This window comes from Epinephelus moara, chromosome 13 (genome assembly GCF_006386435.1).
Source record: "Epinephelus moara isolate mb chromosome 13, YSFRI_EMoa_1.0, whole genome shotgun sequence".
Classification (NCBI taxonomy): Eukaryota; Metazoa; Chordata; class Actinopteri; order Perciformes; family Serranidae; genus Epinephelus; species Epinephelus moara.
The window spans coordinates 25,428,216-25,443,081 of NC_065518.1; the positions used below are offsets into that span (position 1 = coordinate 25,428,216).

General features: G+C 42.5%; 1 protein-coding gene across 3 annotated transcripts; it reads right to left on the reverse strand.

The window, feature by feature from the left end:
- Nucleotides 1-145: 145 nt before the first annotated feature.
- On the reverse strand, nt 146-13,813 carry tmem184ba (transmembrane protein 184ba). 3 transcript variants are annotated; one of them, XM_050059248.1, is made up of 10 exons: nt 13,460-13,813; nt 13,321-13,366; nt 10,602-10,835; nt 9,701-9,866; nt 5,451-5,541; nt 5,064-5,231; nt 4,568-4,737; nt 4,276-4,470; nt 3,945-3,971; nt 146-3,269 (listed from the first exon to the last, which is right to left on the reverse strand). In XM_050059248.1, the coding sequence occupies exons 3-10, from the start codon at nt 10,833-10,835 to the stop codon at nt 3,040-3,042; spliced, it is 1,281 nt and encodes a 426-aa protein (XP_049915205.1). In that variant the 5' UTR covers nt 13,321-13,366; nt 13,460-13,813; the 3' UTR covers nt 146-3,039. The 3 variants fall into 3 exon arrangements, with proteins under 3 accessions (XP_049915205.1, XP_049915204.1, XP_049915206.1); XM_050059247.1 differs by having other exon boundaries at nt 13,321-13,372; XM_050059249.1 differs by lacking the exon at nt 3,945-3,971 and having other exon boundaries at nt 13,321-13,372.
- Between the last annotated feature and the right edge of the window lie 1,053 nt (nt 13,814-14,866).

A 14,866-nucleotide genomic window follows, 5' to 3' on the forward strand; every position in this document is an offset into this window, starting at 1 on the left:
GTCCAATTTCAGACAAAAATTATTAAAAGTGAAAAGAGCGGGGTTTTTATCTTTAAATGTGTCTGAAGTGGATCTTTGCCCAGTTAACCTGCTTTGTTTTTCTGTAATATATATCACAAAAAAGTCAAAACAAACAAGAAGTTAATTACATAGCAGACTAAATATTTTTTATTATCCCCTCAGATATTCCTCCATTTTGACATAAAATATCAGCATCATGAGCAGCTTCATCATATACAAAGAACCAGAAACCAAAACAGTCATTGAAATAAAAAAAGACAGTTATGAAATAAAAATACAAAACTAGGTCTTTTTTTTCCAAATGTGCTCCGTATTAACAACATATACGACTACACCAACATACACCACGACAACTCCTCCCACAGACAGCACTTAAAAGTGTATTTACAACATCAGTCTGCGGCGTTTCCTCAGCTCGACTCACACACATCAGGACACGTCACACGTCAGCAGATAATAAAGACATACAGAAAGAGGGTGAAGCTTGAAAGTAAATTATGGCATTCAAAGTGCAGTACGCCTGACATCCATCCTGATAAGACTTTTTTTTTTTCAGTTTGAAGCATGAAGCAAACCAACTGATGCACAAAAACTTCCTTCAACTAAAAAATATCAGCACTGTCATTCAGTGTTTGAGCATGTTAACTGCAGCACAATGAACTAACCAGTGCTTTTACACAAGTAATGCAGGGTCACTTTTGCTGCTCCAAGCTCAGTCATGGAAATCCAGCAACCCAATTACCCAGACAACACTCAGCAATGTCTAAAAATAGGACACTGCTCCTGTGCACAGACGTGGCTTCTGTCCTATTTAAAACCAATAATATGCCAGGCAGAAGCAGAAATACAAAAAAAACCCATGACCGGCCTGAGGCTGACTTCATTCCTCTGACGAAACCCACAGAGTGATGAGGAGATAAAAAAAACTGGTGCTCCAACAAAGCAGTTACATGTGCGCCAAGCCTAAAGTGTGTGACAAGTGCCTGTCTGCTTGTAGATAAGGAGTGTGAATGTGTTCACGGCTCCTCCACACTGCCCCCTGGTGTTCATACGCAGCCACGGCAGAGCAGTGACAGCAGTTACAGTAAACACGTCGGCAGATTCGGCATGACTCATTCGGATGACTCAAGAACTTCAATTATATGGAGGGAAAAAAAAGCTCTGGCTGTGGTGAAGTTAAATCTGACAAAAAATGAACAGAAGAGCATCAAAAGTTACACATCAAATGTTATTGAAAGAATATTGACTGAACATATTGTAAATGCATAGCTTTGAAATGTGGTACAGTGAATATATATTCCAATATTACTGTAATAATATTCTTTTTTCAGCTTTCAAATATACCATACCTCATTATAATAGCTGTATAATGTGCAAAAAAAGTAGTTAAGCTAAAGGCTTAGGTCCGTACAAGCAGGAACACTCACAACAATGGAGCCTGACTGCTGACAGAGATGTCACTACAGTGAGTGTGTTAAGAGTAAGAGCAGAAAACTGACTTTATGTGGATGGATTTTAGTCTTTCTTATGTATCTGGAGCCATTTAGGAACATCAGGGTGATAGATGGATGGACTACTCAGACAAATTTAAAGGTATACTCTGCAGGATTGTCAGCAGATGCCTGCTGCGTACGGTCTAGAACATGGTCACTACCGTTTTATAAAGCCCTGAGCACTAAAGGGTATACACCCATAAATGTCCTGCACATACAAGATAAGAAGAAAATAAGAAAATGTAGGCAGAGGGCAGAGTCTCTGCAGATAAATACACCGCCACACACTCCCAGTGGGTCATAAGTAATGGTTGAGAGGGTTTACGTCTGTATGAGTCTATACTTTTTAGGAATATCCTACTTAGTATACCTTTAAAGTCTACCATGAGAAAATTAAGCACAATAAATCTTTAACATTTGGTTTCATGTATGTATACTCCTCTGCTGTGAACAAGCGTCTAAAGTTTAACCTATATTCTGCTCGTTTTTCCCTCAGTCCAGTTAACCTACATTGTGGCCTGCGGAGGTCTACTCCCTGAGTGAACTAGCTCCAGCTTTAATCCCGCCCATTCAAATAACGCCCCAATTACACCAGTGTAATCCTGACCAGCTCTGCTGCTGCCCTTCACTCCCCAAAACAGATGCACTGCATAATCTATCATCTACCCTCATCTGCTCCGCTAATATCAATAATATATTGATCCGTACAACTGACATTAACTAATGGTCTTCACACGGTTTCCCTTTAAATCCAAAACTGCGAAGGATTTCCCTTAAAAATCCCACAATGCACCAGGGTCGTCCCAGTTCACTCACAGTTCATCTACACGTTTTCCATAAACGTCGCACCACATCTTTATGACTGTACCACGAGACTGCTACGATACTGAAAACAGCTTCTGTAATGTATTTGCAGATGAACTAATTTATTAAATTGTTGCAAATAATATCAAAATATAAGATTACAAAATTAAAAGTTCAAAACTTTTATAAAATATTTTCTATCTCCAGTCATGGAAATTCAACTTCTTAAGGGTTTTCTTGGCTTAATAAACGCAGCCAGTGACTATGTGAAAACAACAGGGCCTTCAAAATGTAAACCAATCCAGGCCCAGAACAAAATAAAAAAAAAAACATCCATTAGGATGATTACAATGCCACATGACTGAGCTGAAATTAAGCTTCTGCCCAAGCCAGAAAACTTTTGTTCCAAAAGTCAAGTATGATTCAGTATGTAAGAGTGTGACTCACAAACTTTCCAAGCACCAACACAACCCTTTTCCTTTTCTGGCCAACGGTTTTAATGCCAAATTAGCTTTGGGAGTTCCCACCGAGTAGGATTCTTGGGAGCAGAAATGTTTATGCAGGAAGATCCTCGTATTTGTGATCAGTCTCAAAAACAGGAAAATCAAACCTCTCTAATCATTCATACATTAAAGAGGGCCGGGTGCACAGGAGGTTTAGGTTCCATCCGCCATTTAAACAGTCTGAATCTGATTCAGCTGTAAAAGTGACATGTCCTGCTTTAGAATTCGTCATCAGAGCTGAGCAGAAGCGTCTTCTCTGTGTCACCGCGGCCGTTGACAGCACTGTGGGTGCGGGAGACAGGTGGTGGTGCCCCTTGCTCCAGCGTGGACTGCTGGGTGTACTGCTGGTAGGCTGGGGAAAAGTTGTGGATGGCATCCTGGACCATATCACCCGGGTTCATGGTCTCCTTCAGGCTGCTGGAGATGCTCTTCATGGGGGCACGGCGGCCTGCAGGAGGTGGACGAGACGAGAGAGTTAGAGGTCCGGGGAAGAGGGGAAAGAGAAAGAGAGGAAATGGGATTTAAAGGAAGAGGAAAAGGGTAGTAAAGGACAGTGGGGGGAGGAAATAAAAGGTGTGAAGAGGCAGAGGAGTGATTTAGACCAGAGAAAAGGAGAGGAAGGAAAAATAAAAAGTGAGGAAGCATTAAAGGAGGGTGACTTTATGGTGATTTAGGCAAGGAAGTGGGAGCACATTAAATGGAGAGGGAGGGAAAGGAGAGGAGAGAATAGAGTCAGAGGAGAGAGGGAAGAGGAGTGATTTAGAAGGTGTTAAACAGTGACACAAAAGGAAGGAATGGGTGAAAAGGAAATTAGGGAAAAAGGGAGGAATTGTAAAGGGACAGTGGATGTGATTTAAAGCGAGGGAACGGAAAGGGAAAAATGGTTAACTTCACAGTGATGTAGAGCGATGCAAGGCAGGGAGGAGCAGTATAAAAAGGGAACGTAAAAGAGGATGGGAATGATTTAGGAATAACAGCAACATGTAAACAACCAAAATACATTCAAAACCTTGGATAAAAAAAAACAAGACAGAAACTAACTTAAAACATCTCGGAAAGACGAATGAAAAAATAAAAAGGGGGGGCGGGGTTGTGGAGTAAACACTGTCAGTGTTTAACCTACCAAACTCTCCATATGTAGGAACGGGTCCTTTATGGCGCAGCAGAGAAGAAGAGAGACAAATAAAGAGGATGTGTAGAAAAAGGAAGGGAGACCCAAACAAAACATGAGTGATAAACAGAAGAAAAAAGGTGGATAATAATGAGAAAGAAAAGAATAAAGAATGGTAGGAGATTTTGGTTGAAAGAAGGGAGATGAAGGAGATTGAAACGGCGATGGTAACGACAGAAATAAAAAGGAGACAAAAGGCTACTTTAGAATATTTGACATTTTTCCTTTTGTAAGACATGCAGTGAACTAAATGTTCTCGTTTCTTCCCTCTTCCCTTCCTCACCTTGTGAATCAAGACTCTTGTCCATGTAGACTCTGTATGTGAAAGCGTGACGCAGAGCCAGCGCCGCGAAAAACATCTCGATGCAAATGATAAAGTTCTGATAGCCGGCGGCGACCGTCCCCTCGCCGACAGACACCTCCTCTGAGTTAATCTGGGGAATGGCCCCGCACTTCTCCAGGATGGCGAGCAACATGCCTGACCACAAATGATAAGACGATACATGATAAAGATAAAGAAATCTCACATGATATATGAATAAAAGTATCTTGTGTCTTGTGCAGATTAACCCTACCCTGCCAGAAGGAGAGGAAGATGACGGACTTGACCATGAGGAACTTGAGCATGGGGCTGTAAGGGCTGAGCAGCTCCCTGGTGGAGAAGTAGAAGAGGAAGAGGGCGTACAGGGACAAGCTGACGGAGATGTTGTAGATGATGGTCACGTACAGGTAACCGCTGGCAACACTGTTGAGAGAGAAGACGACAGGGAGACAGACGTTAGTTCTGCTGGTGTTGATTTATAGGTTGCTGCTGTTGCAGGTCAAGCTAAAAGCCAAAATCTCCCATTAGAGATTAATACCCCAAACTGAGACGATTAAGGGAGGAGGCGATGATCAGTCTGGGACATTCAATTAATCTAAAAATTAAAGGAGTAATCCACAAGTTCCTGTTTGTTTTTCCTAAATATGGCAGCATCTTCGTAAACAGTTTTTCTGCACTTCTGCTCCACCAATCAGAGGCAATACATGAACCCAAAAGTCAATTATAGACCTCCTGTTTGCAGCACTCACTTGAAGTCTCCGTCCTTGTATTTGCCGTAGGCCTGCAGGATGACCGTGATGATGGCCATCAGTGGTTTGACCACGCAGAACTGCAGAGTGGCCTGCTTACAGAACCGCAGGAAGCCGATGGAGTAGGCCTTCCCCCTCAGACAGCAGGTGCCGTACATACAGCTGGACCTGATGACGCAGCAAAATACCCAGGTTACACTTAATGCTGTTTCTCATACTTGTGAGGAATAAAGTTTTTCATGCAGCAAAACTGACACAATACAGAAGGAATGATGAAAATATGGACAGTAATTACATATGCACTTGTTTTATGTTGGGTTGGAAACAAATATCGCTTAATGGCCTTTTAGATATCTATCTAATTCCAACTGGGAATCTGAGACTCACTCGATGGGTTTCCCTCTGATCTCCGCCATGATGGCGCTCTCTCCTCCCAGGTACTCATAGCACAGGCTCAGGAAGTTGTAAATTACAAATGCTGGGGAGAAACAAGAAGAGAAAGGGTTATTATCTTTATGCAGATATTATTTAGTTAATTTGCTTTTTTCCTTAACAACAGATTCTGCATACTTTTCCTACTGTGACATCTCAAAATGTCTTTCCCCATGACTAAATAAAGCCTGTTTGTTGTATTGCTTGTATTGTATTGGTAATTTCCAAATTGTCATGTGAATTAGTATTGCAACAAACATTTTGACTTTATGTAGCCCGTGTGAAAACAGATTCAACGGCATGTGGAAAGTTTGCAAAACGGCAACTTTCAATGGTAACTGTGAGAAAACAGTTTAAACTGTAATACCACAGACCAAAAAGTACAGCAGAGTGAATCATTCAGTCGCCCACAGACCCCCCAGCAGTCACACAAACATGACACATGTCACTTCCTGTCACACTTGTTTTGACATCTGCAGGCAAATATATTACAGTCAGAATCATGTGTTATTTACGGTGTTGTTCTAACAGAATGTGCTGATTCACTGTCGATCAAAACCAGCAGCAGACATAAAATTAACTCTTCAGCTCTTTCAGTAAAACAGTAAGGCATGGTATCATGTCATTTCTTAAAAATTATTTCATTTAATGAGGCCATCGATATGTGGTCTCTGGGCCTGGTGGCTGCAGATCAGGCTACAGGGTACCCAGTCCGTCCCGGGAGATGGACTGCAAAATGCCGAGCTTCATCACAGACACTCAGGGCCAGCCAGCAGAGTATGTGCTGGACCGTGGAAACAGAACAGGCTATTATTTCCACAGATAGCAGCGCTGGAGATTTAAGACTCCAGGGCAGTGTGCTTATGAGACAAGTGTCTCAGTGACCTTGGGCAGGTGATGAAGACAAACTCTGGACACCAGAGAGACCAGCATCTCTTTGTAGATCTAGTCGAGAAGATGCTGCAGCTGATTCAGGACAGGTTCTGCAGCATCCACTCTTTCCTTGCGGCCTGGACAGTGACAACGGACACTGAGGAGGCTGAGGCAGACATCAGCTGGCAGCCTGGCCTCATATCACACTGCAGGACCAGGGAGCATTTACAGCAACTACAAGACACTTCCTTTATTGCAGAAGCTGAAGTTAAACAAAATGCAGAAGACCCAAAAGAGGTTCCAACGATCATGTTGTAGCTTTCACCCATCCACTCCCTACACTACTGACATTACAGACTCCACCTACATTTGTATTTAAATTATTTCCTTCTAAAATGTTGTACATTAATTTGTTTTCTATGAATTTGTTGTGAACTTACTTCAGTATTCAATATGTTAATTCAGTTACGTGTAAAGACATTAGAGTGGATGTACAGAAAGGGGAAAGGCTGCATATTTATTTGTGGTACACCACTGGCAAAGAGCAATGCACAAAACATGCTCATAGGAATTCAGCTAGAAAGCAAACATAACCTATGAAAAGTTGAGTTTTAGATTTTAAACATTAAAGCGGTACTGTATAGGATTTAGTGGCAACCAGCTCAAACTTCTCCCCGATGTCAAGCATGAACTCCAACTTAGATTAAATAAAATGCTGTTGTATACATATCAAAATAAAGAAAATAAAGCACAGATGCCTGAGTAGAAACTTGTGTTTCCTCCTTCTGAGGACCCTTCACTGCCTTACACAAGCTTAAACCTAACTAACAATAAATCTTCCTGTCCAGATAAACACTTGACACTAAATTATGGGAGGAATTTCTGACTTCAAGCTGCAGAAACATCTTTACTTTCTGCACAAGAAGCTAAAACTGATCTCACAAGGATAGAAGATAAAAACATACACACACATCTCTCCCAGTGTGACTGATCTCCACCTGACTGTCTCTTGTGACCAGTGGATTATCTCTCCTCTGTGCTGCTTCAGTGAGAGGGTGATGACGACCAAAGGGCTCATAAAAACACAGCCGGGCTAATCCTGTTAACACACACTCTCTCAGGGGGGATGTGGTTGTGTGACTGTGACTGTGTGGTAAATAAGGTGAGCTTTAGAGGTGTGTATCAGTTAACTGTGAAAGTGTGAAAAATGATATATCCTGGGTGTGTGCCATAGTGTGCGTGTGTGTGTGTGTGTGGGTGGGAGGTTCAGGAGGATGTTTGTGTGTGTCACAACACTGATCTCAAAGCAGCTGTACTGCTGGCAGGGATTCTTGTTACGTCAGCTGTCTGCTGCTGTTATTATATTCTCCTTTTTCTCACTGACTTTAGCTCTACTCCACCCACACACACACTTGAACTTCGTCACTGCCTGCTGTGGTTGCCTGTCTGACATCAGATGCCTGTCAAACAATACTCAGGTGAGAAGATGCCATACATGCCACTCCACCACCTGGCTTAAACACAATAGCAAGCATACTGGTCGATCTGCGTAGCTCTCTGTGTCTCAGCTGTTTACCATTATGCTCTTCCACTTCTCTCCAAGGACCCCTGTCAGCAGTGCTAGTTGCCATGGTGATACAGTAGGCCTACATACAATGAGAACTTTGCAGCAAGTTTGGTCGAGTGAATCTCATTATCTGATGCAGCCATCAGATTTGCAAGCGCGGTTGCCATGCAACAGGTCGGTCATCCTTGCTCAGGAAAAGATCTAGGCAGGGCTCGGCAGCGTTGTGGAGAGGGGAAGGCAAACAGGAGGGAGCAAGGAGGCAGAGGAGAGGGAGCGGACAATATGAAGAGGAGGAGAAAGTGGAAATGTACTGAAAAAGATTTGGGTGAGAGTGAGGCAGAGGTGTGGAAAAAAAAACTGTGAAGTGAGAGAAGATAACATCAAGAGAGGAGGAGGATAAAACAAGGAGGAGGATGAGAGCCATCTGTCTGAGGGAGCGATATGACGACCACAACACTGACGCCGCTTCCTGCCAAAAGTAGAAGCCATACATAGACTCCACTCCACATTCGAATGCGTGTGACATCATCGATTCGCCGACACAGGAAGTGACGCTAGTGACAAAGTGTGTCACAGTGTGTGGACTATTTCTATCCTGAGCGTCACAAGTGACACTGAGTAATGTGGAGCGGAGGCAGTCAGCTGCCTTTTTGTTGCTTCAAAAATGTAAGAGGCGTCAGAGATGCAAAGCGTCAGGCAGCATTTGTTTTGTTTGTGTCATCCATCCACTCACCAAAGCCGACAGCTCAACATTAACTCTTTTGACCTGACAAAAATAAACACAGTCCATACTCCGCAGTGAGCAGTAAGCCATTGATCCATGTTTACATCCATTCCACTAGATTCCAGTCACACTTACTCAACTTAAAATGATTAAAAAGGCCTCGGCTGATACAAATTTCACAATAGATGCTCCTGTCTAAATAGATATGGACACTTTAGACACTAGATTCAAAATTTAGTAAACAGATAAATGCTGTTGGATAAGTCTGACAACATACAGATTAAAAATCAAGCTTTTTTTGCTGTATCAATTCAGAGAACTGCCAAAATTAATGTCCGCCATTTGTACTTTGAAACAGCAACATTTCTACATACTTGAAACGTTGCTAACATTGGTAAGTTCAGCTAGGTTCCTTATGTTGTCTTAATGTTTATCTTACTTACTAGCTATTATTTCATTAAAATATTTACCATGTACCTGTACTCAAAGACAGTTGATGTAGAGGAGAGACAGGCTCAGTATACCACAGAGAAGGCAGGAATCTAATGAGGGTGAACGGGGACTTTGCTAAACAAACATTGACCAAGTAGGTGGAATAATCTGTTGAGGCTGGACAGACTGTTCTGATCTGATCATAATGTGTTTCGACAACTTAACTGGAAAGGTGCCCACAGTGAGGTGGAAGGGATTTTAATCGGTAACTTCTATCCATCTATTGTTTCAAAACAAATGCCATTAAATGCGTTTTCATTTAAGATAACTTAGTGTGTCACATTTTAACCTAGTTGGACCCTGGGTGGGAATACCATACCTAATGTGGAGTGGCTTTGGCTAGTTTTTGGTGTGACCATAATGACTCCCAAAACAGCATTCCAACAAGCATGCTGTACCCTAGATCTGTTCCTGTGTCCTGTACTGTCAAAGCAGCTCATCGATTTTGTGCCACTGCCCTCTGCTGAACCGGTGACATGAACAAAACTGCATCGTCACTTCAAGTGACAGACTGAGCTCCACAGGATGAAGACAAAAGCACGTCCTTACCCTCATAGCAGTCCCTGATGGTGTCAAAGTACACGTAGTACTGGTCGTTGGTGAAGAAAAGGAGGCTGAGCCAAGAGTCGAAGGCGTAGATAGGAACGATGAAGAGGATCCGTACAATGTGGCGCTGCTCCCTTGGCGAGCTGTAGAAACGTAGGTGCATGTAGATCTGGGGCAGACAGAGGAGACTCTTTAAGTATTGAAAATGAGACTTTAGGCAGAACAGACTTTACACATTAAGTTGAAAACTATAAATTGTGCAAAATGTAAGTTTAAAACATCAGCACTATATCAGAATGAATAAAAGGTTGAAAAGTTAGAGCTTTTTTAATCTTTAAAAAAGTACTTGAAACTAAAAACTTTTTTTTAATCAGATTTTTATCCTGTGTGTCATTAATGTCTCTTTGCTGTCTTGTCAGTGTGTCCCTGACCTTAACAATCAATACATTACCTCACCTCACCGACAACATCTCACAGGAATGTGTGAAAGAGAAAAACTCTGACTCTATTCAGCTTGGTTTTTTTTCATACCTGCTTTTCATCCACCTGGATCAAGTTTCACCTTTGTGTGTGTGTGTGTGTGTGTGCGTGCGTGTGTGTGTTTGTGCACATTCATGCTCTGTATCACAAACACCTGCCGAGGGACGTTGCCAAGCAACTCCTGCCCTTCTCTGGGCCTGAGCAGATGTATGTGCGTTGCAGGATCACATCATTTGTGCATTAAACAACACAAACACATCTGCCTGCCAAATCTAGTTCACATCTTTGTGAGCACCTCCTTCAGAAAAGCCGGTCTGCTCTGTCAAATCTCAACATCTGTATCACCAGCTGAGTAAATAACTCGGTAAAGACCTGTTGATTTAACCCCCCCCCCTCTCTCCTTCTGCTGTTTGGAAGCAGTTACCTGGTGACAGGTGAGGATGAGTGCGGTCCAGACGAAGAAGCCAGACACAGCCTGAGCAGCAGGGGTCATGAGGAAGATGGGCGGGTCTTGGCCCAGCAGTGGGGCTTCGGGGAGCCATGAAATGTTGGGGCCCGTCGGAGCTGCCGTTGGCGGGGGGACGGGTGCTGCGGCCAGAGGAGAGTCCTCCCCCAGCCTCTCCGAGAGCGGCACGTCTCGCCTCCACAGCTTCAACATCTGGAAGTGACACAGAACGCAGACAATGTGAGTGTGCGTGTGTGAAACAGTGATACAATTCATTGAGTATGAACATGCATTTCCTCCAGCAATCATCAACCTGGAATAAAGATCTGACACTATGTCATCATGTAATGAGTAATCAGAGATAGGACGAGATAGAAGATAAACACAGATACACAGCAGTTCAACAGGTCACTATCAGTCAAGAATGCCTGTGTGTCATCGGTACAATGGTATCTGTGTAAGCTCCTACATCTCCCAGAATGCTGTTTGATCTCTGCCAAATAACATGTCTAAACATCTACTAGTCGCTGTGGTTTTAGGTGGAGCGTGGGAGCTTGATAGCACACTGTGTTTTTCAAGTTAACGGAAAGCAACGTGTCATTTAGCTGCAAGGCATTCTGGTATTTAGAGTCATTGCTCATGTTTCCTTGTATGATAACTAAACATTGGGACAGATTTTTTAGATCTATAGGAAAATGCTCATTGATTTGCAAGACTCACAACAAAACCTGGCATTTAAAGCCCGAGTTTTCAATCATTGAAAATTCCTGCAATAAACCTCATCTTTCAATGTCTGACTAGGAAGTCAAACAAGAATCAACAGCCCACAGCCTGACCAAATTTAGGTAGGGACGGACAAGAGACGTCACATATGCTGCCGCATCCACTTCCAGCTCCTGAAGATGACTGGACTTGAAGTGGCCGGAAGACATATTATATAACCAGCAGCTTGTAACCATCTCTATGGTGACACAGTCATGGTCTCAGGGTACGTTTGTTCTTGTACACTGACAGACAGCTGTCAGATGGGACTGAGCTCGGGGGAGATGGAGACCTTGGTGTTGTGGAGGTGGAGTGGGGGCTGATGCAAAGGCACCCACACATAATTTCAGACACAAATAGAGATAACAAATGGCAAAAAAAGTGGGCGTTAGTGCTAAAAATGGTCACTGAATGAGAAAGAGAGACAGTGAGTGGGCATCCTTCAAACTGACCTATCAAGTCTCGTCTGCCAGAGTAGCATGGCAACCATAAGTCACATTGCACACTAAAAAAAAACAGCACGGACAATGACAGGCTGACAGAGTGCTATTACACACACACACACACACACACACACACACACACACACTTACATAAATCAAATTAAAATCAAATGATTTAATTTAGTGGTTCAATAAAATGAATTAGGCTTTTATATATGAGACTGAGAGGAGTTACCGTTTCACTGTTTGTGTGCGTGTGTGTAACCTGTGTGTGTGCATGTGTGAGACAGCAGGTCATTTGTATTGGTTTGCCAGGGATCAGCAGATCCACATGTCAACAAGGAGAAGTGAAGGCATCAGCAGCCACACACACACACACACACACACACACACATACACAATGCCAGTGACAGTGAAATGATGCTGTGCTGAAGCAAAGGGACATCTGTGTGTTTCATTTGAAAGGCAAAAAAGGTCAGTCTGTGGAGTCTCTCCCTCACACACACACACACACACACACACATACGAATAATATATCAGAGAGGCAGGGGGTCAGGAATAAAGCAAAGCAACAGATGGAAAGGGGTGGTGGGGGTTGTGTTTATAATACATAATAAGTAATGATATGGGTGACAGCCAGACTGGATTATCATACTGGCTGAAGCAACAATAACAATAACACTGGGATTTATTCAGCACGAAACCTCTACGACATTTTAGCGCTTTTGTCTTTGCTTTAACATTACTTGCATAAGGGACTGTTCATTATTTACGGGGGTGAGGGGTGGTGCAAAGAGGGGGAGGCATGTCAAATAATTTTTTAAGCACTTTGAAGGGACACGTTTTTTATTGTGGCTTAGGGCAGGGGCATTATAATATAAATTGTTGTATTTTGTATTGATTTTACAACCAGTTTATCTAGGTTTTCTTCCAAACTTGCCAAAATTACACCATTTATCATAGCCAGAAACGGTAAAAACAGACATTGTTGTTGGATTTTCAAATTTCTGATGGTCCTTGGGCACATTATGGGCCACAAACTTTTCCATCAGATAAAAAAACATAATCAAATCTCATCAAAATCACTTTATTCTATGTCTTGTTTGAGGTTTGGTCAAAAATAAACTGCTCACAAACCAGCATGCACGACAAGAGTGAAAAACCAAGCTTATTTCATTGCTAGAATTTCAACTTTAAGCCACTTTCAAGCATCAAAGGGTAAATTAAAAAAATCTGATAACTATTTTGTGCAGGAGGGTGGTGCATATTTATGCTCAAGGAAAAATATTTTTAGCTTTGGGAGAGGTAAAAAAAATAAAGTCACACCCCAGTCATCCCCCTCCCCTAACAAGTAAAGAACAGTCCCTAACAGTGATTTTATTACACTCCTGTGAATGATTGCTGCGGGTATATTTGACTTAACAAATTTGAATAACATGGAAATGACGCTAATATGCAAACAAATTAACCACAGATAGCTAAACTCCACTTACCTTAGGTGATGGGCGCTACAACAAGTCACAGCCTTGAATTTTAAACCTGCAACTGAGAAAGAGACACTTTATTAGCGGGGTTAAAATAGAGTTGCGTAAAGGTAAAGTGCTCCTAACCTGTTTTAGACGCTGGGCTCACCTGGTAAATAGGCTGCTGCTTTAAAATCCTCCTCAGCTCCGTCAGCCAAACTCCCGACCAGAAATAACCCAGAAACGGCCTTAATTCCTGCTCAGAGCCGCACCGTTGCTCCCCGGACATCCATGTTTAACGTTAGCCCTGAGCGGACTGCCCCGTCAACCTCTGCGTCTCCCCCCAAAAACTCACCTCTAAAGTTTTTCTTTCATGTTAAACTACTTCTATAATATCATTTTCGTGGTCCTGTCTGTATGCTAATATCGTGCGAAGTCCGTGTTTCTGGAGTTATATCAGTAAACTCCGTCATTCCTCTCCGCTCCTCTTTCTTCACTCCGCTGACTTCAAACCAATCCCTGTCGGATTAACTGCAGATCAGATGAGCTCCGCCCATTCCGCGAGGACGAGCTCGTTTGGCCAATCACACAACGACTACCATTAATAACCCGGAAGAGGGCGGGGTTTGCTCGTTGAGCACTGAGCATGCGCGGGTCTATTCTCGGTCTAGCAGCAGTGGCTATGTGGGTGATGTACAAAATAAGGTGAACAGTGCTCCCTCTTCTCTTTGTGCATCCATCGCTCCCACACACTCAGTGATGAATTATTTGTTTACAACTTCCTGTCCTAACTGTGTAGTCACAGTGTGTGGGTGACAAATACCATAATAATAATTGGTACTTTAATTATGCTGTCCTTTTTAGGAACATTAAGTAACGTTTTGTTCTAAAGTTTGTTTTAGCATTTCCTGTCTTGTCCAAGGACATTTATAATCTACTATTGGGAAAAATTTGATGGGGCACTCACAATAAACATGTTTTATGATAAAACTGAGACAGCAGGTCACGTGGTGATATCCTTTGGTGCTTAGTATGGGTCAAGCTCAAAACTAGAATTACTACTTTGTGTTTGTGTCATTCCACTTACCTGTTAAGTTGCACTTACAGTTTACATCCATATCTGTGAAAACATGGATGCTACACACATCTTCATCCCCGCAGGCAGCACAGATCTATACAATCAGCACCATTTCAAGGTGGGCACCCAAGAATAGTGTGACTAATTCAGTGTCTGACCAAATGTCCCCCCTTCTGTTGCTGTTAAGTTGTTGAATAATGGCTAGAAAAGTGTTCTTGCAGAACTTGCAGTTCTTGCAGAACTTATCCGTGACACTGCGATGTCACGGATAAATTGACCTTTGACCTTTTGGTTCTAAAATGTCATCACTTCATCATTATATCCTACTAGACAGCGTATGAATTATTGAGCTATGGCCCAAATCATGATTTGCGACATCACAGTGACCCTGACCTTTGACCACCAAATTCTAATCAAGTGGATGTTTGTGTCAAATTTGAGGAAACTTCCTAAAGGCCTTCTTGAGGTATTGCATTCATGAGCATGAGATGGTATCTC

Excerpts from the sequence above, each read along its gene's own strand:
- tmem184ba (XM_050059248.1), bottom strand. The coding sequence starts at position 10,835 with ATGTTGAAGCTGTGGAGGCGAGACGTGCCGCTCTCGGAGAGGCTGGGG. Across the intron at positions 9,867-10,601 it reads TCATCCTCACCTGTCACCAG|ATCTACATGCACCTACGTTT; the intron begins GTAACTGCTTCC and ends TGTCTGCCCCAG. Across the intron at positions 4,471-4,567 it reads CTTCCTCTCCTTCTGGCAGG|GCATGTTGCTCGCCATCCTG; the intron begins GTAGGGTTAATC and ends ATTTGTGGTCAG.